This window comes from Clupea harengus, chromosome 3 (genome assembly GCF_900700415.2).
Source record: "Clupea harengus chromosome 3, Ch_v2.0.2, whole genome shotgun sequence".
In the NCBI taxonomy this organism is placed as follows: Eukaryota; Metazoa; Chordata; class Actinopteri; order Clupeiformes; family Clupeidae; genus Clupea; species Clupea harengus.
In genome coordinates, this window is record NC_045154.1 from 29,917,085 (window position 1) to 29,941,136 (window position 24,052).

At 42.1% G+C, this 24,052-nt stretch overlaps 2 protein-coding genes across 2 annotated transcripts; one reads left to right on the plus strand and one right to left on the minus strand.

The window, feature by feature from the left end:
• Positions 1–667: 667 nt before the first annotated feature.
• LOC105910370 (DEP domain-containing protein 7-like) lies at positions 668–3,902 on the minus strand. Its single transcript, XM_012839081.2, has 9 exons — positions 3,789–3,902; positions 3,157–3,559; positions 2,823–2,947; positions 2,492–2,684; positions 2,061–2,296; positions 1,530–1,672; positions 1,213–1,338; positions 1,033–1,111; positions 668–956 (listed from the first exon to the last, which is right to left on the minus strand). Exons 1-9 carry the CDS (start codon positions 3,862–3,864, stop codon positions 751–753), a joined length of 1,587 nt encoding a protein of 528 aa, XP_012694535.2. The 5' UTR covers positions 3,865–3,902; the 3' UTR covers positions 668–750.
• A 5,595-nt stretch (positions 3,903–9,497) lies between these two features.
• LOC105910349 (hyphal wall protein 1) lies at positions 9,498–18,419 on the plus strand. Its single transcript, XM_042707384.1, has 10 exons — positions 9,498–10,125; positions 10,931–11,010; positions 11,412–11,540; positions 11,641–11,700; positions 12,118–12,222; positions 13,154–13,264; positions 13,525–13,662; positions 13,855–14,023; positions 14,280–15,797; positions 16,320–18,419. The coding sequence occupies exons 1-10, from the start codon at positions 9,975–9,977 to the stop codon at positions 16,562–16,564; spliced, it is 2,706 nt and encodes a 901-aa protein (XP_042563318.1). The 5' UTR covers positions 9,498–9,974; the 3' UTR covers positions 16,565–18,419.
• The last annotated feature ends 5,633 nt before the right edge of the window (positions 18,420–24,052 follow it).

Here is a 24,052-nt window from a genome sequence, read left to right on the forward strand (position 1 = left end):
TGTAAAATCTGTTGAACTGGGCGGCTCACGCCCACATTTCAGTTCTTCTGGTCGCAACCCTCTAAAATGAAACGGTTTAAATCTAAACGAACAACATTAGTTATATGCAACCTACTCAGACACCGAGAGTGAAAGCCCCAATGTATCCCCCAATGTTAGGATTTATTTCTAATCGTCATATTTGAAAGTTTCAGTTAGACCAGACCAGAGACAAACAGCATGCATCGAAATAGTTTTGATTATAAAATAAACAGGTAGGCCTTACAATGATACTTTTATTTGCAAACACTGCTAATGACAAATAGGGCAGAGCCCATTCTTCCACGGTTGATTTTAGGAGTGTTGACGCTGTTTCCTACAGTCATTAAAATTTAGATGCGAGTGTCATTTCTACTCTGTAGGTGGCGATATCGCACTATTACAACTGACTAACATTTGTATGCTACGTTGATTGTATTCACATGCAATATGGATATAGAAATAGACACTATTCTGGAAATTCAAAAACGGTTTCTTATGGTGACCAAATCCACTTTGCCTTCACTTATTCACCACATAACCAGGTGAAAATAGAATAATTAAGACAACAGGCAGCAATAGATCTCGACATTTATTTGTCATTTCAAAGAATACTAGGAAATAAAATTAACATGCATACATAAATAAATACATTAAAACACATTTTTATTATGCTTCATATTAAGTAATTTCCATACAACTGCCAAAGCCCTCATCACAAGACACTTACATCTATAGGACGCTGATTATGCTAGACATTCTTGGCCCAAAATATTCAGCAAAAATCTCTGGGTGACCTTGATAAAATTTGGCAAACATGCGCTTTCTATCTTTTTGTGTATACTTTGGGTCCTCGTCAATGGTCCTGAGCAACTGAAGTAACTCAAAATTTGTTGATTGCTGAACAGGTTCTGGATTACCAAGGCAGAAGTTCGGGCCTTGAGGGAGGTAGAGATGTCAAGGTACAACAAAAACGAACAAGGAGTAGTCCATTGACAGAGAAAAGCTCATTACCTGAAAAGGTGTCTGTAACCTTCCCTTGTTGAATACTAGCTAGTTTTTCACTAACCAGCTTGTGCAAATATCCTGGGATCTGCAGAGTTTAATGTTAAGAAAAAATAAAAATCATCATCATCATCATCATCATCATCCTCCTCCTCCACCACTAACACTAACAGAGTTATAAAAAAGTACCTGGAAAACTAGATCACGGTTGTCCATAATGAAGAGGACCAAGAGTTCAGCCTTATCTTTTGACAGACATCTGTAGTTAACGATTGCCTTGGAAAATGTCCTTTTCACAATAATTCTGTTCTCCAACTGAAAGGTTTTACACATGTTTAGTAAATCATCATTAAATTGATTAAACAATACAGATACATTCAGAGAACGATCAAAATAAAACATTGTTATGGATAAAATGATCTGGATTAGTCTCTGTGGTTTAGTTTATCCTGATTTAACATAAATCATTGTCTCTGGAAACCTCTTAGTGAAGACAACATCCTTACCTCCTTATGCAACTTCATGGCTTGTGGGTCAGCAGCCAAAGCCATGAAAGAAAGTAATTTTTGGAGCTGATCCCGTCTTTCCACAGGCAGGAGCTTCAAACCAAGTTGAATGACCTCAAGAGCCAGTTTGAGATTCCCATTCTCTACATAAAAAGCAGCCACTCAAAAGAATGTTTGCAAAATGCAACAAACGCTACCTACAATATATGTGGTGCATGCTGTAGTCTGCTTAAACTAGCTACCCCCTGCTGGTAAAAGGCCAGAATTTCATATTTTTATATATTAGTTTGTTTTTTAAACTAAATGAAAAAAAAAAAATTTGATCCCTGTGAAATGGGGATTTATTTGTTGCTAATGGTCAGATCATATTGATTCAAAGGGAATCTATTCTTTACAAGAGGAATAAAGTTGGGGAAATACAAAATCAGTAATGGTTGCCGAATGCCCTTGCTTAGCAACTGCCATGCAACTAGAATAAGGACAGTCACTCTGAAAAACACTCGTATAGTAAGCACACCAAGGCAAACTCACCGAGATGTTCTATGAGAACTGTGCAGACGTCTCCCATGTAGTCACCAAGTAGGGGAGAGCAGTCAGGTTGGCCATAATGTTTGCCAAGAGTATCAAAAAGCAGAAGTTTGCACTGCTCTGTGTTAACACTCTTGTTCAACTCATATGTTACAGGGAGTTCACGGCTCACCTTCACCACCAGCTGGTTTGGCAAGAACTCCATTGAATCTAGTGCTGCTGACAGCCACTCATCAGTCCTACATTCAGACACAGCAAGAAGTCATTCACCAAGTATGTTCTAAAAAGGGAAAACATCAACTGTATTTCCAAAAGATTAGTTATTTCCAGTACATTCCTACACATGTATGTTATGACAAGAATATGGAGTACACTACCCACAATATTTGCATCAATGGTGCCTTTAAATGCATAGAAAATAAAGAAAAACATACTGAGAGTCCCTAAAGGACTTTAGAATCTCCCAGTCAAGGTTGCTGCTGTTGTGCAGTGCCTCTAGGTCATCATCCACACTGTAAGATCGCTGCAAGGATTTATCTTTGGCCTCCAGCAGGTTCTCAAGGAAGGGAAGCTCTATAATCTGCATTAGACGCAGCACTGTCTGCTCCTGCCACACCTCACTGACCACTGCAAGTGAGAGAGCATTATACGATTACTAAGGCAACATATTATGGCTGTGTATACAAACCACTGGGTATTGTTACTATAAAGCAAAATCAAGTTTGAACTTGTTAGAAGCCTACATGCAAACATAATGGAGCTTACATGAGTGTGGCAAAGCATTCGTTGTGGCTTGTGGGCTGCTTGACCTTAATGTGGCCTTTTTAATACGGTCTCCTTGAGTGGTGATTGGCCTCATAGGTGTGCTATGAGAAAGAACTTCCATCTCTCTATATTTCATTTTAAAACAAGATTACAGAATTGAAGTGGCACACAGCTTTGTCCAAATTAAGTCAGTCGGGTTCCAGATTACAAACTTCCAGGTTTACTTGCCAGCTTGCTTAAGGCAAACTGTGTAACTAAAAAGACAAAAAAATCTTAAATGGTCATATTTAAAGACAAAACATATTTTAAGAGAATAACAAAATATAAAACATACCCTTTGTCAGGAAAATCAAAACTCTTTTTAGTAAAGGGGGAAATTACTGTATTTTCAAGCTTGTTCAGTACAGCATTCTCAGTGCTCACAAATCTGTAGAGGCTGCATTTGGCATCTTGGAAACGGTTACTTTTTTTGTCCTTGTCAAACGCTGCTTCAATCACCTCACAGTCCATGAGAGCTTGGCAAACACGCACTGCCTTAGATCGAGGGAAGTCAAGGCCCTCCAAATAATTCTTCTGGAAGTGAGTCTGAATGACATCCACAGCATCAGAACCTACAAAGCATTTTTTGTAGGCTCGGAGACGATGCCACCGTCGCTCCACTTGAACTTGTTCTTGCAGCTGGGATATAATACTGCTCCATGGAAACAGTGTTTGCTCGGTGTTGCCCATTTTTGAGTCTGAAAAAAATTAGACGAATTAGATGAAACCTCACAAGAGTAGCCTTTTATTGTCCAAACATCTGAAAACTAAAATATTTGTCGACATTATCACTGCTAATTGGAGAAATGCCTTTCTTCGGAATGTGAAATTAACCTCTGGCTAGCAAATAAATAATAGTAGGCTAATACGTCACACGGTCCATCAGGGATCAAACACATCATCAAAAGTAATTTGGCCTGATAATACCTCGAGGAAGATGCATAGGACTGTACAGCTTCCCCTTGAGATTTAAGGACGCGGCTCTTTCCTGAATTGTCGTCATTGCCTATTTTTACCTCAACGAAAAATTTGCTTGTTTACGCCCAGGGAATGTGCACTTTTTAACACCTCTCACTTGTGACGTTACACCACAACCACCTGATTAAGGCTGAGTTGGATCACCTGGTCCATGTCCATTGGATCACCTGGTCCAACAAAGCACTGCTTAGGTTATGGGCAGTGTTGCCAGGTCCGCGGTTTTCCCGCGGAATTGGGCTACTTTTGAAGTGTTGCCGCGGGTTGAATTTTTTGTCCGCTGGTTCGGGTAGACCTATTTTGCATGCAAATTAGATGAATATCTTTAAATAAAAATCCACATTTTAAATTAAATCATTTATTTACACCCAAATCCTACCAAACTGACTTCAGATCAGCATGTGCACACATGGACATGGGACACGCCCACATACACACACGCACTGTGCGTATTATTAATGACAATATACTGTATCTAATTACACAAGGCCATCTTAGGACCTTGGTGAAAGAACTGTTTAGGGAAAACTGCTTTTAATGCTGGCATACTAAACATTTGGTGTTACTTTGTAGATATTACAATACATTTGGCAATGATAGCAATGCTGTTGGACTTTAAAAGCAGTGTATATGGTTTGGCAGGGGCATATTTTGAGTTCTGATATTGGGCTGGTTTTTGGGCTGGTTTTATTGGCCATTGGGCTGGTTTTGGGCTGGTTTTAATTGGCCATTGGGCTGGTTTTGTCACACAGACCTGGCAACCCTGGTTATGGGTTATTTAAAACAAACACGCCTTGTTTGACTTACATACTTGTATCGGTCATTTTATTGAAAATTCCAATGGCACTGAAACGAGGAGGCATTCTTTTCTAAGAATATCAGGGCCTTCGAAAAGTAAAACACATTTTTGTGATTTTCTCCCCGCTAGGTGGTGACACTGCGTCAGAAATGCCATGTCGATATTGATAACAGACTCTGAAGGGAGAAAGCCACTCGTCATCTTCTCAATAAGAAATGTAATGGCCTAAAATATACAGTAGTACAGTTATGTCTTTCAATAACCTCAGTCTGCCCTTAGGTTAAACAAATTCTAGGGCTAAGTTACTCCTCTTGTCATTGTCTGAACCACTCATGCCCTCCCGCGTGGACAGAATACTGGGAAGGGACGCTTCACTTAGCCCGCAGCTATATTAGCTAGGTGATTGGGACTTACTTTTTTTTTCTGACTATGAATGTTATTGTCAGTAGACTATGAATTCATGATCATGTAATCTCGTCATCTTAATTTTCTGAAAGACAATATCAGTATTAATAATAAAAACATTTTCAAGACTGGCTGTGAGATGGTAAGTAGCGTTAAGCTAACAAACTGAGTAACTGAACGGTTATCATACTTATATCATAATGTATGCTATCTTCACTTTGTAACGTTAGCATGAATGTAAACTAGTGAGTGGGATCCACTTTGAATTAAGTTAACGTTAGTTCATTGATGGCCAGCTGAGACATTTGTTTAATATTATTATCAGCATTGTTTCAGTAGCATAGTACTAAACTACTGTGTTACTGTGTTATATAATGTCCGCCATCTACTTAGGGACAATCTTGCTTTGCGAGCATGTGATATAATTTATCTTGAAAGGTCAACATTAGCTAGTGTTGGCTAAAAAAAAAAATGTGTAAGTGTAATTATACTTTTTTTTTTTTTGACAATGTCGTGGTATTTTTGAACTGATAATGTATTCCGGTACATTTAATATGTAATTAAAGGTGTCTAACTGTCTCCAATACGTGTAACATTACCTGATGTTGTGTACCTGTGCAAACGGCCTAGCTGCATCTTGTAAATCAGACAGTTCTACAGCCTTTTCATAACACATGAAAAGTAATCCAGACACATCGTGGACCGGAGTTGTCCATTTTTATGGATGAGGTCCTTTTAATTTTGGCTTTTATGTCTTATAAAATTTTTTAATATCTATGAACTGAATCAGTGGAGACGCCAATAAAGAACATTGGCCCTTTAGGTCATTTGTGATAGTAGCAGCTCTAACAGGGTCATTTAATTTCTGCACATGATTGATCACAGCACAGGTCACAATAGAGGAACATTTCAATTCTATTAAAGGATCAGTCAGAGAGAAGACCTCCCACATCAAACATCAGTTGTGATGACTACATTTGGGACCATCTACAGGTCATATTAAATAACTGAGGCCTATATAATTTAAGCAGAATGACAGTAATCTGTCCATTCAGTGCTATTGGCATGACCCCTATTACATTTTCATGGGTATAAACGGTTCAACCTTGATGGACTGAAGGTGTAACTCCTGTGGCAGAGGCAGATCGGTGACAACATTTCTGTAAAATGTACCAAAAAGATATTACAAAGTAATCTCAAGGGTTATTTGAGGGTTTTTTTTATACATTAGAGGATTGTCTGTTTGTCTCCTGAAATGTAGAGGCAAGTGTAGCGGTGTTCTTTTGACTCAACGCACTCAACGCACACCTAAATGGATCTGAAAACTGATTCAGACTTAACTCATCTGAGTTCCTTGGTAAGTGTGTGTGCGTGTATTTGGAGACTATTTTATAGGATTACATATTATTCTACAGATTTACAGATTCAGAGCAATTCATATTACCAGATATAGTAAGTCTCAGAGCATGGTTTTGATATGTTTACTGATATTTTACTTTTATTTTGAAACAATACAGGAGACCGAGGATGGTATTCTTTCTGTTCAGGTCCTGGAATTTAAAACAACTCTTCTGGATGCGGTACAAGAGCTGTACATTCGCAGGGTAGGGAAATTAAATTATTTAATTAATCCAGAGAGAAATTTGGATTGGATTTGTCTAAGCGTGTTTGATACTGACACTGTCTAGAGGAAGCACAAAATGTAGTTTAATGCTTGTAGGAGATGTTATGAGTTCAGGGCGAAACACAATTCTTCTGACCATCTGGATAGGAACGGGGTTGTGCACGTGCACGCTTGTAAAAATGGTACCCTCAAGCAAACACTTAAAACCTCACACTGGACATGTTTAAAGGTTATAAGACAAAAACGGAACCATTGCCTTCTCTCTGCTTTTATTGTTATTATCATGTTTGGAGAGAAACAAAAGCATTACATCAATGTGTTCCTCAGGCATGCCATTAACGCAACACTTTGTAGTGCCCTGGTTTATTGCTTTGAGGTTACAGTGGAGTATGTCCTACAAGACATTTGTGTGCAATTGCACCGTGTAAATAAAGTAAATGCTCTACTTGCGTTTGTCATGTCAATCGCATTCACTGATAATCTGAAACAAAGTATGCACAGTTGTAGTGTCCAGCACTGGGAGCAAAGGCCACCACGGAGTTCAGCCGTTAGATAACCGCCAGAACTCCTCTTCACTCTTTTACAGAATACTTGTTCTCTTGTCAACTGATTCCTTTTTTCTGTATTTCAGCCTGTCTTTATGGCCTAGTAGACCCATGGCTGTCCTCTTGTGATTTACTTGGATTACCAACTTTAATGTCCTTTTTACAGAGCAAAAGCCCTGGTCAATTTATTGTTCCTCGGCCAACTGTTAACAGCTTTATCTAGTGTGCACTTTTAGAGTCTGCCATGCTGGTAGCCCACTTTAATGGGAACTTATAAATAAACTCCACAAGCCCCCTCCTACATGCATATAAAAAGTCACTACGTAGAACACAATTGACTTTTGCCTACCTTTCAGAGGTGAAGGAGGATAAGGATGGCTTTGCACTAATATCGCTTATCTAATGTACCGATACTTACCCAAAGATGCAGCGTGAGCTATTTAACTGGACAGTTCTTTTTTTCCTTCTCTCTCCATCTATTCTGTGAATTTATTGGTGGACTGAAGGAAGACATTAACAGATGGAATGACTGCAGACTATCTAAGGCAGCATGTTATTTAGAGAGAGCACTACAGTGGAACCAATTGGTGTCTTGAATGGTAGAGCATTATTCATGCCATCACTTGTAATTCAGTCAGTAAAGCACTGGATATACATTACATATGCCAGATGTTTCCAAAAAATCATTTTTGTAAGCCCAGCTGAGTGTTGAAGTAGGGACATGTTTGCAGTCACAGATATGATTTATGACTTTGTAGAGGAATGATGTTGCATTAGGGATACAGCTACCTTACTCTGTTTCTGCAGTGTATCGCTATAAGTAAAACCACTTCTACTTGTAGGATGCGGAATCTCGATATGAGGAACAGATCAATAAACTGGTACTGGAGAAGCAAGAATTAGAGTGGCAAAAGGTATGTGATCACATGAAGATTAGCCTATGTCAGATAGAGATATAGTTTGGTAACTGGATTGAAAAACTGTATAGGAAGCAGAGATATTGTTTAGACCCACAAACTCAAAGCTAGCTCATATTTGGGATTAAATCCCATGTCCTGTGTATGAGGGTGTATGAAGGTGTGCTCTGCATCTCACAGGAGTCAGTGCAGCACCAGATCAACACGATGGCCAATCAGCACAATGAGGCTCTTGAGACTTTGAAGAAAAGGGTAATGGGTTGTTCCTACACCTCACCCACAACGCACAGTTAATCCTGTCACCTCAGAGAAGTAATGAACTAAAGATCATTTTTTTTCATACGTTAGTTTCAGGCCCAAATTCGAGGGATGGAGGAAGACAAGGTATGCTTTTTCTCCTTTTGCCGTGTCTGTGTTTGTGCTCGTCCCTCTTCAGAAGCTACAGCATATTCTAATAAGTCATTACTTCTGCCAACAACTTAATAACACACACTCCCACACAGGGAAAGCATCAGCTGACTGCCGAGTTGAGAGAAAAGGAGATGAACAGTTTCAAGGAAGAGCTCAAGTCATTGCAGGTAATACCACAGACAAACACACACCAACACCACTTGGAGCGTTGCAGTGGGCGCAGATGAAGGAGCCACGGGAAACACTATGGGATGCATGACCCTCGAAGAGACCCTGATGGCTCTATGTGGTGCGGTTAGACACGGCACAGGTGATGGATGCTGCGCTCCATGCTTCAGCACACCAGCGATTAAGGCACTAAAAGAGCAATAAAGATTCTTGTTACCTTTTTACTTTAAGGTAAAGTAATGAGATTGTTACATTAGAAACACACGAAGGCCATCTGAAATGACACACGCTGATACATGGCTCTAATCCAGACATAAAGGCAGTAATTAGCACACTAGCGGATAGCACTTTATAGCTTGTGTGTTCCAAAACAGTGTCCTGTTCAACATGTATGTACTGTGATTATTTGGGGACACTCAAGTAGATGAACAGGTGATATGTCATGTGCAATTTAAACAGTTAAATGAAACAAATGTGTTATATGTGGTCTTGCATGCGTGGCTACTTCATGTTGTACTTTAACATGGTGGTTAACAAAATTGGGGAAGTAAATATGAATTAAATTTGATCAATTTGATTTTTAAATTTTGCAGTTCTGGCTTGTTGATTTAATAGTTGTTAAGAAAAAAAATTGTCCTGAGCTGAATTGTCCCTGCTTTTGTTTGCTGTTTTTGCAGTTGCGCAAGTACAGTTTGGAGAAGAAGTTAAGCGAGCTGGTAAGCACTGGACTGAAGTAACAGTGGAGTGGAGTGGAACTGAAGGAGAGTGGGGTTGTGAGGGGGTTGGGGGGTGGTGTGGAGGGGTGGGGGAATTGCAGAGGAGGCTCAGCTGTGGGAAGCGCTCATCAGCAGTGGCGGATGGGGAGTGAGCTTGACACTTGAACTGCCGGCACGGCCGAGAAAATATCACTATTAAAATATTTTATATCAGAGCTGCGCACCGTTTAACCTCTCAATGGGCAGGAGGGGGAGGGGAGGGTGGAAAAAAGAAAATCGCTTTGATACAGACAATCAAACAGTAACGACAGAAATTCATAATAAAAGCCCTTCAGGCATGCGTCAGAGCGGACTCCTTATCTGTTCTGGAGGAGCAGTCAGCCAAGTCGTTAAACAAAGGCCTCCAGGACGGCACAGCACTGCATCCACATCAGTCAGTGCCCCCCTTGTGCTTTAAGCAAGGAGAGGGGGAGACACTTGAATGCATTCTTAGTTACAGTCGAGCTGTGTTGGGATAAAAAAGTAAGCGCCAGTCAGAGATTAAGAAGAGACTATGCTTGTGTCCCAGGAGCAGAAGGTTGAGCTGCAGACCCAGAGCAAAGACAGCTACCTGAAGCAGCTGGGGGAGGTGGAGCAGCGCTTTGGGACAGTGTCCCGCCAGACCACAGTCCTCAAGCAGGCCCACGACAGACTGCAGGAGAACGGTACCTTTCGCTGACACAATGCACTAGTTAAAGAAATATGGCCTATCAAGAGAAACATTTCTACAAAAAAATACAGTATTATTCATATTTAAAAGATCTTTGCATTTTCAAGGGAGTTGAATCCTAATCGGTGTCAGTAAACCCAAAAGGGCTTTGTTATTTAGCAACCAAACAAGTCTGACCTATAGGGCAACAAAAATAACTTGTTATTAGCTGTCTCCTTTAGGCTCAGTGCTGAGCATTGGTCTCTGAGAAGAAAGCGTGAGTTTTGATAAGAAGTGACAGGTCGTGTATAAGAAATAGTCTTGTTTCTCTCAGATCTGCTGTGCTAATATTGCGTCTACGCGAAACTGCCCCCGTAAACATATTTATCTTCTGCTTCCAAACTATAGGGTCACTATTTATGTATAGCAGCGATATAGTTGTGCTGGTCCTGGCAGCTGCGGATAATTTAAGGGAGATATGGGGGCAGATCCTCGGTCCCAGAGAGTCAGTCTGGAAAGTGTTATATGCTGGCCATTCATTGTGAAGAATGTTGATAGAACCTGAAGGGATGTTACCTTTCCCCGGCTGGACTGTAGGGATTTTTGGCTTGACCTTTTAACTGTTAAGGTAGCAAAGCAAATTAGTCTGTCATGTTACAAATGTTAACCGCATGTAGTTTGTTTTATATCGTAGAGAAATAGTGTTTGACAATAGATGTCAATTGTAATAAATGTCTAAAGGGGGCATTTTAAGTATCCTCTCCAAATCAATGAGCATTGTTTATATATTTGTATATATTCGTATATATTTTTTGTGGTAGTGGAAGAGGCCATCAAACTTAACAAGAAGCTTACTGCTGTGAATAAAAGTCAAGAATCGAAAATAAATACATTTACACAGGTAAGCTACTTAAAACATCTGTATATGTAATTTGATAATAAATTATCAAAATATTTGTGTGATTCTCAATTCTCAGTCATCACAGGCGGACTGATTTCTAGTGTTTTGTTGAGGGTTCAGACCAGGAGAAGGCTTAGTGAGTGCATTGTAGAACTCGCGCTCGAATAAATGAATAGTGTTGTCAGAAGCCTGTCTAAACTGGCGCAAACTGTTATGCCTGAAATAAAGCTACCGTGATATATTGTCACAACACTGAATCAAACAGTCCCCTGCACGGGCATATAAATTCAATAAAATATGGAAATGCCAACAAATGACCCGCATAACTCCATCTGTGCCTTGTTCATGGTATGTCAGCGATAGCTTCAGAGGTGGCCATAGTTCATTTTTGCCTGCCGCAGGATGTGGAAAGGCTGAACAGCGAGCTGATCAAGGCGAAGGTGTCGTCGGCGTACCATTCAGGAGAGGAGAGCTCCAGCCTCCGGGAGCGCGAACGGCAAATCCAGCCGTTTCAGCAGCGTCTGCAGACGGTAGAGAACGCTTCACACTCGGCTACTATGACCGGTTTGGTTGCACCTTATGATTGCTCTCTTTGATAACAATTTTGCACATTGTGACTGGATTGTGTAGGAAATTGAGATGAATAAAAAACTGCAGCATGAGATTGACGTCGCTCACTTGGAAAAACAGGTGAGATTTTTTTGTTTGTTATTCCATCTTCATTTGCAGTGAACAGTCATTTATTTTGTATCAAAAATCTCCAAAAAGCTATAAGGGGAGGAAGTATGGATGTGAACAGAAAAGTTGTAGGTAATGACCAGAAGTCAAACCCCTCTCCCTAATGTGTGGGTGTATGTATGAGTTCTGGCATGTGTGTGTTTGGGTCTGTCTGTGTTTTTCTTTTTCCCTGCATGTCTATCATGGAATTGTGTGTGTGTGTGTGTGTGTGTGTGTGTGTGTCTGTGTGTGTGTGTCTGTGTGTGTGTGTCTGTGTGTGTGTGTGCATGCATATGTGTTCAGAATGGCTTTTGTGTGTATCTGTGTTTTATGCATGCATTCAGTGACTCTGTGTGTGTGTGTGTGTGTGTGTGTGTGTGTGGCACACAGGAAGTGATGAAGTCCCTGCAGCACATCCAGCAGTTGCTGCACACACAGAGCCAGGCGCTGAGCCAATCCCAGGAGGAGCTGCTCTCTCAGAGAGAGGAGTATCAGGTCAGCACCTTCCAGCCCTCCTCTGTCCATCTCACCCTCCCCAACCCACCCCCCTCCTGCTCACAATAAACACAGACTGAAATCAAATGAAGGCCCTTTGAAACTGAGATCACCCTCACACAAGTACTTTCATCTACTCAGCAGCTGATTATTTTTGTGTGGTATGGATCCTTTGTAAAAAAAATTACACACACCCTTGTTTGGACAGATACGTATGTAGTTCCCCAACTGAAGGAAAATTCTAGAAGACAACATTTATTTTTGAAATCATAATCATAATCATAATAAAGCCCGGCTAACAATTCTTAAATAAGTAAACCTTTTAAATGTATATAGAGAGAGTAGCTGACAGCTTTGAAGTTTTGTGTTAGGTTTGCAAGATGTCTCATATATTCGATATCCATAGGCATGTGTTTCTGCATGTGACATAGTGAAAAATGTATTTTCTAATATTTGAAAATACAAAACACTCTATGTTTTGAGTAAACCATTTGAAATCAGCTTGATTCAGTACCGGAGCACTGACAAGTCACCCATCAAAACCCCTCTACCCAGTTTGGAAACGGTAATGATCTTAATTTACACAAGAGCAGAAATAAATGATGACGGCCCCACACAGCTCATAAAGATGATTGAGGGTGTTGTATATCACGCTGTGCACATTTAGGAAGCATGAAGTGCAACTGAATAATAGTAAGTGTGTTTATTCTCCATTTACTACCTCCTGTCTTTTAACAACCTCTCTCGGACTGGCCCTCTTCACCACAGTCTAATTCGCATATTCATTTATTAAAACCATTATTAACATGACACCAGGCGGCTGATTTGTATTGGCTTCCCAGCCTGTTTAGGGCCCTCTGTGTGGTTTAAATAAACACATAAAAATTTATCATTGCATTAAAATTTTTCGGGTGATTAATTTTACGGCCAGGCCCTCAAAAGACAGCATGAGCTGGTTCGGGAAGAGGCTGAAGGGAAGGAGGAAAGATTTGGGCGTCTGAAGGAGGAGTGCAAAAATGACAACATCCTGTGGGGAAAAGAGGTACATGTGTGAAGAGGCACTGAAATACAAGTCAATAAATAATTATAATAATATAAATAATTATTATAATAATAATAAAATAGTTATAACATTTAAGCATCAGATACGATGTCCCCAATATATCTAAAGGAACCTAAATCCATTCGGACATAGAGCAGTACATTTGAATGTTATCTAGTGAAAGACTAGTAGTAAATGTTGTTATTTCCTCCTCTATTTGCCAAACGTGAGTGAATGTCTCCTGGATTGTCCTCCACCAGAAACACGTACTGGAGGAGCAGATTCAGTCCCAGCAGGAGGAGCTAGGATCGGTGAAGGAGGCTTATGACCACCTCCACGAGAAGCACAAACAGCTCTCCTGTGCCAGGCTACAGGCTGAGAACATACACGGCTTGGAGGTAAAACAACTATGAAAATGAATTGCTCTTAAGTCAGTGCAGGGCAGAACAGGCTTTGCAAAGATATACAAAGCAAAGAAATGTCATCTACAGCATACATTGGTTAATTTAAATTAGTATTTTAAGTTGAAATGTTGCTGTGGTCATACACGGTATCCACTAAATACAAGATATTTGACTTACATTTAACAGTATGGACTGATGCGCAGCACAGATGTGACCAGTGTGCTTGCTGATGGCCAGCAGCCTGAAGACACACACACAAAAAGTGTGTCCTCTGCAGAAGAACAGATTGATCCTGTCAGCGCAAGCCAGAGCTGTACACAAGGAAATGACACCACAAATTCTGAGCCAGTGCCAGGTCAGTGTAACCTCAAGCTCAATGTTGACATTGTTCTCTGTAGCCTTCCGGAATGTTCACTTCATTTTTCACTACCACACATTAATGATCACTTCATAAGCCGCATGGTATGAATTCAGTACGAAAGTGTATTTTGGTGTGAAAATACATTTGAAATGCATTCTGTGTAGCTTTCAAAAATGTTAACAGATTTATTTATTTATTTATTTATTTATTTGACTCCTGCATTTTTGATCACCAAATCTGAATCTGACAGATAAAATCATTGAACCCACTGAGGCTCAGGAAATGGCAGCAGACAACTCTCCTTTCAGGCCAAACTCAGACTTTCATGTTGACACCCAGCCTGCCCAAGCTGATACACCACCATCTCATCCCAATGTGGAAGGACCCAGACAGAGCTGTCCCCCTGACCAGTCAGGACTCGGACCGGCAGCAAGTCCTGTTGCTCCAGTTCTGCCCAAATCTGAGAGGGGTGCTGCCAAAGATGGACCTGAGGATCCAGTGACGAGTGCGCTGACAAATCCTAACAGGAACCCAGCTCCTGGCATCTGTGGGAGCAATCAAGCCTGCACCTCATTTGACGTGGGTGAGCTGTCTAGTGCAGACAAAAGCAGCAGCAGCAGCAGCAGCAGCATCAGCAGTATGGTCCACTGCAGTGGAGGGCTATCTGTGCCTGAGACCAGCTCTGTTTACGATGTTGGGAATGACCCTGGGGCTGGAGGAATAGGGGAGGTGGGAGTGCAGCAGACGCTGTGTACCCCCGAGGCAAGACGACCCCAGTCACCAGATAAGGACTCAGACAGTCAGGCAGTCGCTCCTGCACAGGGCCCAGTCTGCACAGAGCCCCAGCCCCAGACCCCAGGGGCCCAAGCCACGCCACAGAGTGCTTCCACCTTCCAAAGGGCAGGTGAGAGTGACACCGTCGCTTCAGCCTGTAAAGCAGATCAGGCTAGCCAGTTAGGCAGTGATGGGCCTGCCGAGGTCGCTGCTCACACGCAGCTGAGCAACACCGCCGATGTTCCACAAGGTCCAGACCCACCCACTTCACAATCACAATCACAACACCCAGCTGAATCAAGCTCCTCACAATATGTGGACCAACCACAGAATTACCTCTGCCATCTTGGTCTGCAGATCAGTGACGGCCTAAGCATCTGTGTCCCGGAGACACACGTTCTTCATACCCAGAATGTGGAATGTTCACCTGCGACCGTAGAGAGAGCGGAAGCAGTCCAAGGGGTCGACCCCGAGAAGCACACTCCAACTGTAACCGCAGACGCTAAACGCAGCTATGTCTCAGCTAACATGGGCTCGCCTGAATTATTCCCTCCAACATCCTCTGCCGCGGAAGCAGACCCACCGCAGGTAACTAGGCCTTCTGAGGAACCATGTTCCAGTGACGGCAAACCGGACCAGGGCAACATCCCGGCGGGCGCTTCAGTCACACCCCAAACGTCAAGCGCAAACCCAGCAAGGAGGGGCGATGAGAGGTCACCCTCTCAAGCGTCAGGCCCTTCCAGCGCCCCAGGGACGAAGACACAGAGGTCCTCCTTTGTGTGGGGCGCGCCGGCTAAAAGCCCCCAGCCGATGAGTTCACACGGCGCGGAGGGCTCTCCTGGTGTCACTCAAGGCAGCCCTGTCTGCACCATGTCCGTGGCAGCTCCAGGGTCCGCCGGGTCAGAGCGCCGATCCTCAACACCACAGAGATTCCAGGAGATTTCCTCTGCCTTCTCTGCCTCTATCTTTCAGCGAGACAGACTTAACAAAAGAGGTGAGTGTCTGAGATGTGGCCGTCATCGTGTTATCTTGGCTGTGTGCGTGTGTGCGTGTGTGTGTGTGTGTGTGTGTGTGTGTGTGTGTGTGTGTGTGTGTGTGTGTGTGCGTGCGTGCGTGCGTGCGTGCGTGCGTGCGTGCGTGCGTGCGTGCGTGCGTGTGTGTGTGTGTGACTGTGCTTTACTTTCCTTTATCATCATTTTAAAGGAATAGTTGAAGGAAACCCAGATTTATACAAACTTTATACCTTCTACTTCAGATATGATCAGTCATTCAGGACATGTTTTCTTATCTAAATATTGCTTCTTTACTTTTGGGGCAAGTAATGTAAGCTCAAGACTTCCAAACAGCACAATGCTAGTACATGCTGTAATTTTGGATGATTGCATGTATAGATGATTTATTTTGACCACATATGAACTATGTTAAACAATGTTGACAAGATGTTTCAGTTGGCAGGAATGACACAGGATACGCTGGTGCGATTTGAACACAACCGCTGTGTCTTTTTGTTGTTCAGACTCAGCAGCTAATGGAAGAAGTTCAGGAGGGTCAGATGGCACTGGCGTCCACCCAGGCCACAAAAGAGACCAGCAGGGAGACTGGAATGCCATCAGACAGAGCTTCAGCGAGATGGCAGCAGGCAGGGTAAGTCTACGCCCTCAGGCAAAAGTCACCAGTCAGCAGTACACAGCACTTGCACATGCATATCAGTTTGACTTTCAATTTCCTGAAGATGTCAGATTGCTCTGTTATAATTTCTGACGGAAAGCAGCAGGAAGCCTTGGCCCCTAGCATCCATCGCGGAGAAGTGGCCCAGCTCCACTGGGAGAAGTGGTGGAATTGCGGTATCGGCAAAGCCTGCCTGAGTTTCCCCTCTTCATCCGTTCATAGGTGTTCAGAGCATGTTTTACTCTTTATCCATGCCTTTTCTCCCATTCAAATAACACACAAAATATGGCACATAAAGTATAGTTCAGTTGCTTTGAGTGAGACACAAGGCACTCAAACCCCAGCCAAGAGTCATCTTTTTTGTTTTCCATTTGAATTCCACATTTCGGCGTCTGCGAGAGCACAGCGCTGAGCCGCAGTGACACTACAGGGCTGGGCGGTCTCTGCAGAGTTTGCGCACATGTAGAATTTATTGCCTGTGGGAAGGCACTTCCTAATAATGTTCTGCTACCAACGTTCACTCACGCACTCAGTCATTCGATTTCCACAGCCATCAGCCGGTGTCACTCTTCCGCTTATTGCAACCAGATGCAGCTATTTGAGAGGAATGGAGGAGAATTGCTTGCGGGAAAGAAGAAAAAAAAAACTAAACTAAAAGTAGTTTATGTACATGGAAGGATAGATAGAGGGCTATGTGGATGGTATGAGGGTTAATTATCAGCCATAGCACAAACACAGTGGTCTCATGAACAGAGTGGGGGTGGGGAAGAGATGATGGCAGATCGTCTCCTGCTCGCTCCCCTCCTGAGCAATATGACCCAGAGATTGAGGGGAAGGAGAAGTAACTTGAGCAGGGAGTGTTATTTCCATCAGCTGTAAATCGTGTAGACCTCTATTGAATCTGAAGGGGTTGCCATTACATGTCATGACGGTCCTGATGTCTTGGTAGGGGAGCAGAGTGTCCATCGCCTTCAGCTCCCCGGCAAGTGGCGTGGCGACAGCTATCTCCGGGGGTAATGGTTTGCGACAGGATTGCACTCCCTCCAGATCCTTTACCCGCCCACGACCCCAGGGCCAGCCAGTGGTCGAGGGCCGTACACAGGGCTCCCAGGGCAAACCAGAGCGGCCGCGCGACGACATCCGAGCCCAGATAGCAAAGATTGAGCAGTTTTTGAGCTCAGAAGGGGTAAGCCTTCCCAAGAAGTCCAAAATGGAGACAAGAGAAGATGTTGAGCTATGAGAGAGAAAAACTTAAACAGCTCTGTTGCTTTCAAATACATATGTTCTAGAACAGTCAAAGATAGGAACATGGCTAGTTTTGTTTTGAAAAGTCAGTAACTTTTAGAAAAGAGAGAGACAAATTGACTATTTAGGATGATATTGTTATGATATTGTTTAATGTTATTTATTTATGATTTCATTTTTAATAATATTTATTCAGATGACTAGTTCTGTGTTGTTCCTTAAAATGGCTGTTTTATTGTCTATTTTAGCTATAAACAAACTATTTCTGTATTACTGCTGTCTTAAAGCTAATTTAAGTCCTCTACCTTTATCTTAATACTTCTTGAAATAAAACAACTTTCTTATAATGTGAATTAGTTGTATTGCATAACACTGTATCTGGATGAAATACGTCCTTGACGTTGGTGTATTTGTATCCTGTTGCTCCTCTGTGAAGTAATCAGACTGTTGGCAACAGCCGCTAGTTGTCCTATGTGATGTAATTAACACTAATTACAATCAGGACAGTGCCAGGGCCACTCGAACATTTAATGGCCACAACATTCATTTGCATGTGCAGCACTCATCCCATGGCTAACTTGGCCTAATTAGAATACACAAGTAACAAGAATCAATTAGCACACATTATCCTAAATTAACGAATGCAAATGAAGCTCTCATTAAGTTTATGTTCTGAGCGAGGAGGCTGTGTAGACCATATGGACACATGTTAGGGCGACACAGTTGACAACTTGTGCTGCGTGTCACGGCTGCTGGCCGAAATGAACAAGTAGCTAGTTTATGTGGCACCACAGCCGGTAGTCCTGAGGGAATGAGACGGCCATCGTCACAGTTGAAGTTAAATATTCACCTCTGATGGCCCCTGAGCTGCTACAGCACTTAACAAACTTCACTGTAACAAAGTGCCACTGAAAATAAGATTCTTGAAGAACGTTAGAACATCACTACTGACTGTTGTGATTGTTTTCCTTCAATGAAATGAGGCCATTACCTTTCCCATTTTTGCCCAGTTAATTTTTATTCACTCTTATACAAACAAAGAAATTGGATAAGGAAATGTCCCCTGGTACAAAATTAAAATCATACAGCAAAAAAAATAAGTGATGGAGCAATGATTATTCTATTTTTCCGTGATGGTGGCACAAGGTCTCTCCAAGGTCCATCTTAATACACTTACTCATTATGAAGATGTCAAAATGTTAATGTCGTCATAAAGAAATCTTATGTGCGTGTGAGAGCCTCTGCCAGCAGAGCTGACCCTTATCCTTAAAGGGAGTGGGCAATATGGAGGGTGTAATTTTAATACACACGCAGGATTATGAAGTGACGGTCCTTTGAAACAGTCAATTACACTTGAGCGTGGGAGGGTACCTGGTGTTAATTACCACTGGGTTTTATATAGTGCGTAAATAAAGAGCCCGCTGACATTCACATTCCATCACTGTGTCCTGAGTGCCAAAGCAAATTAGCTGGGCCCTTGTGTGCTCCACTGGGTCCTGTGCATTCATTTAACACTAGAATAACACTCACCAGCAAACAAGGGGAGAACACACGGGGGAGGGAGTGGGAACTTGGTCCCCGTCTCCGTCTCCGTCTCCGTCTCCTAACCCAGCCTGGGTGTCCTGTGTTTTTAACTTGGTGCCAAACTGTAAAGAATTGCTTTGGTGCAGTTCTTTTGTTATTGCAGACAAACCTGACAGAATGTGCTTGCAAAACTAAGAAAACAAAACGCTTTTATTCTTCTGACTCAACCATAGTTGAGACTTTGAAAAATAGGTTAAAAGTAATTATGTAGTCCAACACTTTTAGTTATTCCAGTGGTAAGCATAACTACAGGATGAATCATATTCAAATCTTCCAAAATTGTGTGACATGCCAGTGAATCAATTGGAGCTGAAATACTGCTCACACCTGTATCTGGTTTTAATATAGACAACAAAAGAACCAAATCCAAAGATTTGTGACGAAGGCATCCAGAAGCTTGTCTCAGTCTGTTTAGACCATTTCTGTTTGCCAAACAGTTGAAATGTGAAAATGCTTACGTTGTATAGTAAGTGCATTGTATAGGTATGTAATCCGAATATATCCCCTAAAATACACCTTCAACACTTGCCTTCAGTTCTTTCTTGGATAACATTTACTTTGGCATGCCTGAATATTCATTTTCTTCATTTCTTTCATTTGAGCACAGGTAATTTATGTCATTATTTACTTTACTTTACTATTATCTAGTCCGTACCTTATGGAAATCCCTCGTCAGGATTACTAAACATCCCTGCAAGTATTCAAAGGCTCCTATCTTCATTTCAGAAACAAAGTGGTTGTAAAAGCATCAGACCACAGCAGGGCTTTTCTTTTTTTTCTTTTTTCTTTTTTTAAAAACCAGCGTATGTTTCTTAGCAGGCATGTGGATGAATAACTGTCCTTAGCTGTGTCTGTGAGATTGGAGAGGAATGGCTACCCCTCTGCTCTCCCTCTCTCTGTGCACGGCTGTGAATCACCGGCACTCAGCCTCTTCTCCTCTTACTCCTCGCAGAGAGAAGAAAAGATAATCCCTGCCTGCCCACTACTGTCAAAGGTCCGCAGGGTTTAAAGTTCACCATCCACATCATTTATAAGGCCTTAAATAAGCCCCGGCACTTGTGTTGGGACAATTTTGCTCGTGTTCTCGCAGTTATTAATCTTTTAATTACCAGGATGTCCTGGAGCAAATCCTCCAAGTGAGAAATGTGAAAGTGAGGGCAGTGCTCGACGGAAGGCCCCAACAGATTGAATTATATTCCTGGAGGACCACCATGGCAGGCCCCATACGCTTTCAATTTGACCGAGGTTGAGACTATCGCATGGGTACATGATACTCCCACGGACACAAGGTGTGTCACTGATGCCTTTATATCTGCAGGGCCAGGGGGAAGAAAAAAAAAACAGTTGCGTTTTGTGAATGCTCGGGGAAGGATGTGCCGCTTTGGGCAGTGATTGAGAGAGGAAGCAGAGCCGGGTCTTAACCCGCATGCCGTCTTGCATTAGCCACGTCCCCATTGAGGTGTCAGCCCATAAGTCTCCTGCAGAGGGACTCCGCGGCCGAATGATGGAGAACGCTTCTTCACTCCAGGGGATCTTGTAAAACTGCCATTACCCCCCCCCCAGCCCCGACTCTCTGTCTGGCCTCCACCTCAGCTCGCTCCGCGCCAGTCTAAATCATGGCCTGTGAATGGCATGGCAAGTCCCATTAGGAAACAAATGGATTTGGTTGCTAATTCTGGACAGACTGGCTTGTTTTGTGTTGTAGGGATGTATTTCAACTTTTGATTCTACTTCAGTGCATGACTGAAAAGAAATTCAAGCTTGCACTATTTTCAGATGTCATGATACAAGACGATGCTAGATTGCGTAACATTCTTTGGTTAGTATGAAAGAGAGTAAGCATACAATATTAAGAAAAACAAGTGATGATAAAATCAATCCCTATCTGTCTTGGATTAGGCTGGAAGATACGGCACATTTGGGTCAAAAAATATTGAAACAAATCTTCAGTAACTGTGTAGGCCAATATCAGATGGGGAGAGAGAGAGATAAAAGATGATGGTGCAAGAATAATGACATCTAGAATTCTTGAACAAAACCACATTATACAATTCACTGCCAAATGTACAAGTTTAAACTTAACTGGAACACACCCTTAAAGTATTACAGAGATAAAATACTTCATATGTTTCACAATAGGCTTGTATGAAACACTAAATAACTCTGTTCAAGCATTTCTCCACCAGCTTTGCCAGCACAGTGATGGGCTACATTTTATTAAAGGATTTACTACAGGTTCACAAAAGTTTGCTTACATAACCAGTAGGACTGAATAGCAGTATGTAGCATCTAGCATCATTAACGTTCTCAAGCACTTTCAGGCTCATCATATCACTGTAGATGTAGAGACAGTTTTCTATCTTGTTCATCATATCATTAATCCCGCGTTAAATTATGGGTTGTATTTTTAAATGTAAAATGTTCAACCATCCCTTGGGCTTGGTCTCATCAGTTAATACATTTTCCTGATCAAGGTTTGTATAACTCTCTGAAAGGGTTTAAATAACTTCTTTACATAATATCCTGCTTAATGTATGGTCTGATGGCATCCATGACCACAACTATTTTTCAGTCTGTTGCTGACTTTCTTGTCATACACAAATGCACAAAATAAATATATCAAAAGATTGTAGGCCAACAAATCTAATGCAATAACAATTCCTTAGCTTGTTTTTTTTTTCATTGTGGTTTCATTATTTCCCCACCAATTCCAAGAGCCCAGCTCAGTTCTCAGCAGTGCGGGACACTTCCCTTCAGTTCCCTCAACGAACGTTGCTCTCACCCGAGAGGGCACCGTGTGAGTGAGTCCCTGGTATGCTGGACAGTGTGACCCCAGAGCTTCAGGGATGGGCCTGGCTGTCAAAGTAGGCCATGACGGTTGCCTAGTGATGGGGAACCGCGGTCCAGAACAGGTGCCTTCCATCACAGCACCTCACTGGGTTCACCGTGATCACTCCCGGCACTGACCTTGGGTACCTGCCCTCCTTGAGTCAGATAGCTTTACATCCTATTAAACACATGGCTCCACAAGACTGCAGTGTATTTCAGCAAGGAGACCTTTTGATTGCTTACTTTACAAAGGAAAAATCAGAGGGAGTGGATGAGGTTCTGACTACCTGCTGTCCACACGGGATGTTAGCAGACACTGTTCGTTTCATCTGAAATGATTGAGCTTTTGTGGCAACCTTGAGCAGTTTGTCAAGTCGCTTGAGTGTTGTGGACGAAGAATTTGGCAGTGGGTCAGTTAAAAAATATCGGGAGGGAAACAATGGTCTCCTCTGAGCCCCAGATTAATGACCCAAAGCTCAACCTCTAATGACCAGCCAGATTACAGAAAAATGGGGTCAGGGGTCATCAGATTGAAATCATTTTAGTTCCTGCGTTGTTGGTGCCACCGTGTACATTCTTCTGTCCTGCTGTCTCGATAAGGGGAAAGGCTCAGTTTATTTGTGTTGTGTTTATTTCTAGTAATCGTCTGCATCAGGCTTTCAACTACAATGCTTTATGACTTCCGAGGGGTTTGGACAGAATTGATGTTGAAGTCTCAGAATTGTCAAGAGACCATTTAAGCTAAAGGCCTTGTCGTCAGACAACTTCCTATCCAGCACAGTCCCCTTATTAACACACATTCGCCTTCAGTCACATGCTATTTTCTGTATTCCACACTAGCACAGTGATTGCAAGATACATCGTTAATTATCAGCTGAGGAATGCACCAGGCTTTTCATCTTAATCTTGAGAGCAAGGGCCAAGACACAGCAGGAATTCTGATGATTTAGCTTGCTTTGACCTAATCACTCTTAAACGCAGTACAATGGCAGTGCACAATGATGGATCACCTCCTTGTCACTAAGGAGTGTTTATATAGTGAGTCTTCTCTGACTCACTGAGCATGGTCACGGAGTGAAAATCACACCAACGGTATGAGCAGCCTTACCACCCTATGGAAATAAAACGCATAGATATGTGTGGCTGAGCATACACCAATGGATTAAAATACCTTTCAGTAGGAAAGTGACATATTTGCTCATTTTCAATAGATTTGAATGTGTTTGAATCTGTCACTCAAAATGAGTTTCACACCTTAAACATTTGTGTTCCTATCCAATATGTGTTCCAGTTGAGTTAACAGTATAGTTCAGTGGCATTTAGCAGTTTTGTTGTAAATAAAGAAAATGTCTCTGGCAAAGCAAAATGTGCCACTGGTCCTAATAGGCCTAAATGTCTAAATGCATGGATAACAAGTGATTTTTGAGATGACAGGTAATGATGCTTTCCCTATGGAAAGCCCCCATATGAAGAATGGGGGGAAAAAATGACCAGCCAGTGAACCCAGACACAGTCAGAGACATCTCTCCTCATGGAACTGTATGCTTGTTAGATTTCTTGCCAAATGATCTGGCTAGGAATGCCTAGTTAGCTCTGCTAGACCCAGGTTCCTATCAACAAACCTCTGAATTATCAGGATAAAGTGCCTTACAGACAAGTGTTGTGGACATATAGCCAGTATTTAACATTTTTCATGTAAAGAAATTATGCCACAGCACCTAAACTTTAAATGTATGGTTGCCCATTCATGCACCACACACAGTATAAAGGAGTCAGTGCCATGTAATGGCTTATCACTATTTTTAATGAGTCATATTTTTATTTTTATTTTTTTGGGGGCTGATCTGAACTCCCTCGCCAAGCAAGCCTGAGTTTTTGCACTTCAATGAACCCGTGTCCTTGGTGGTGATATTTTCAATTTAA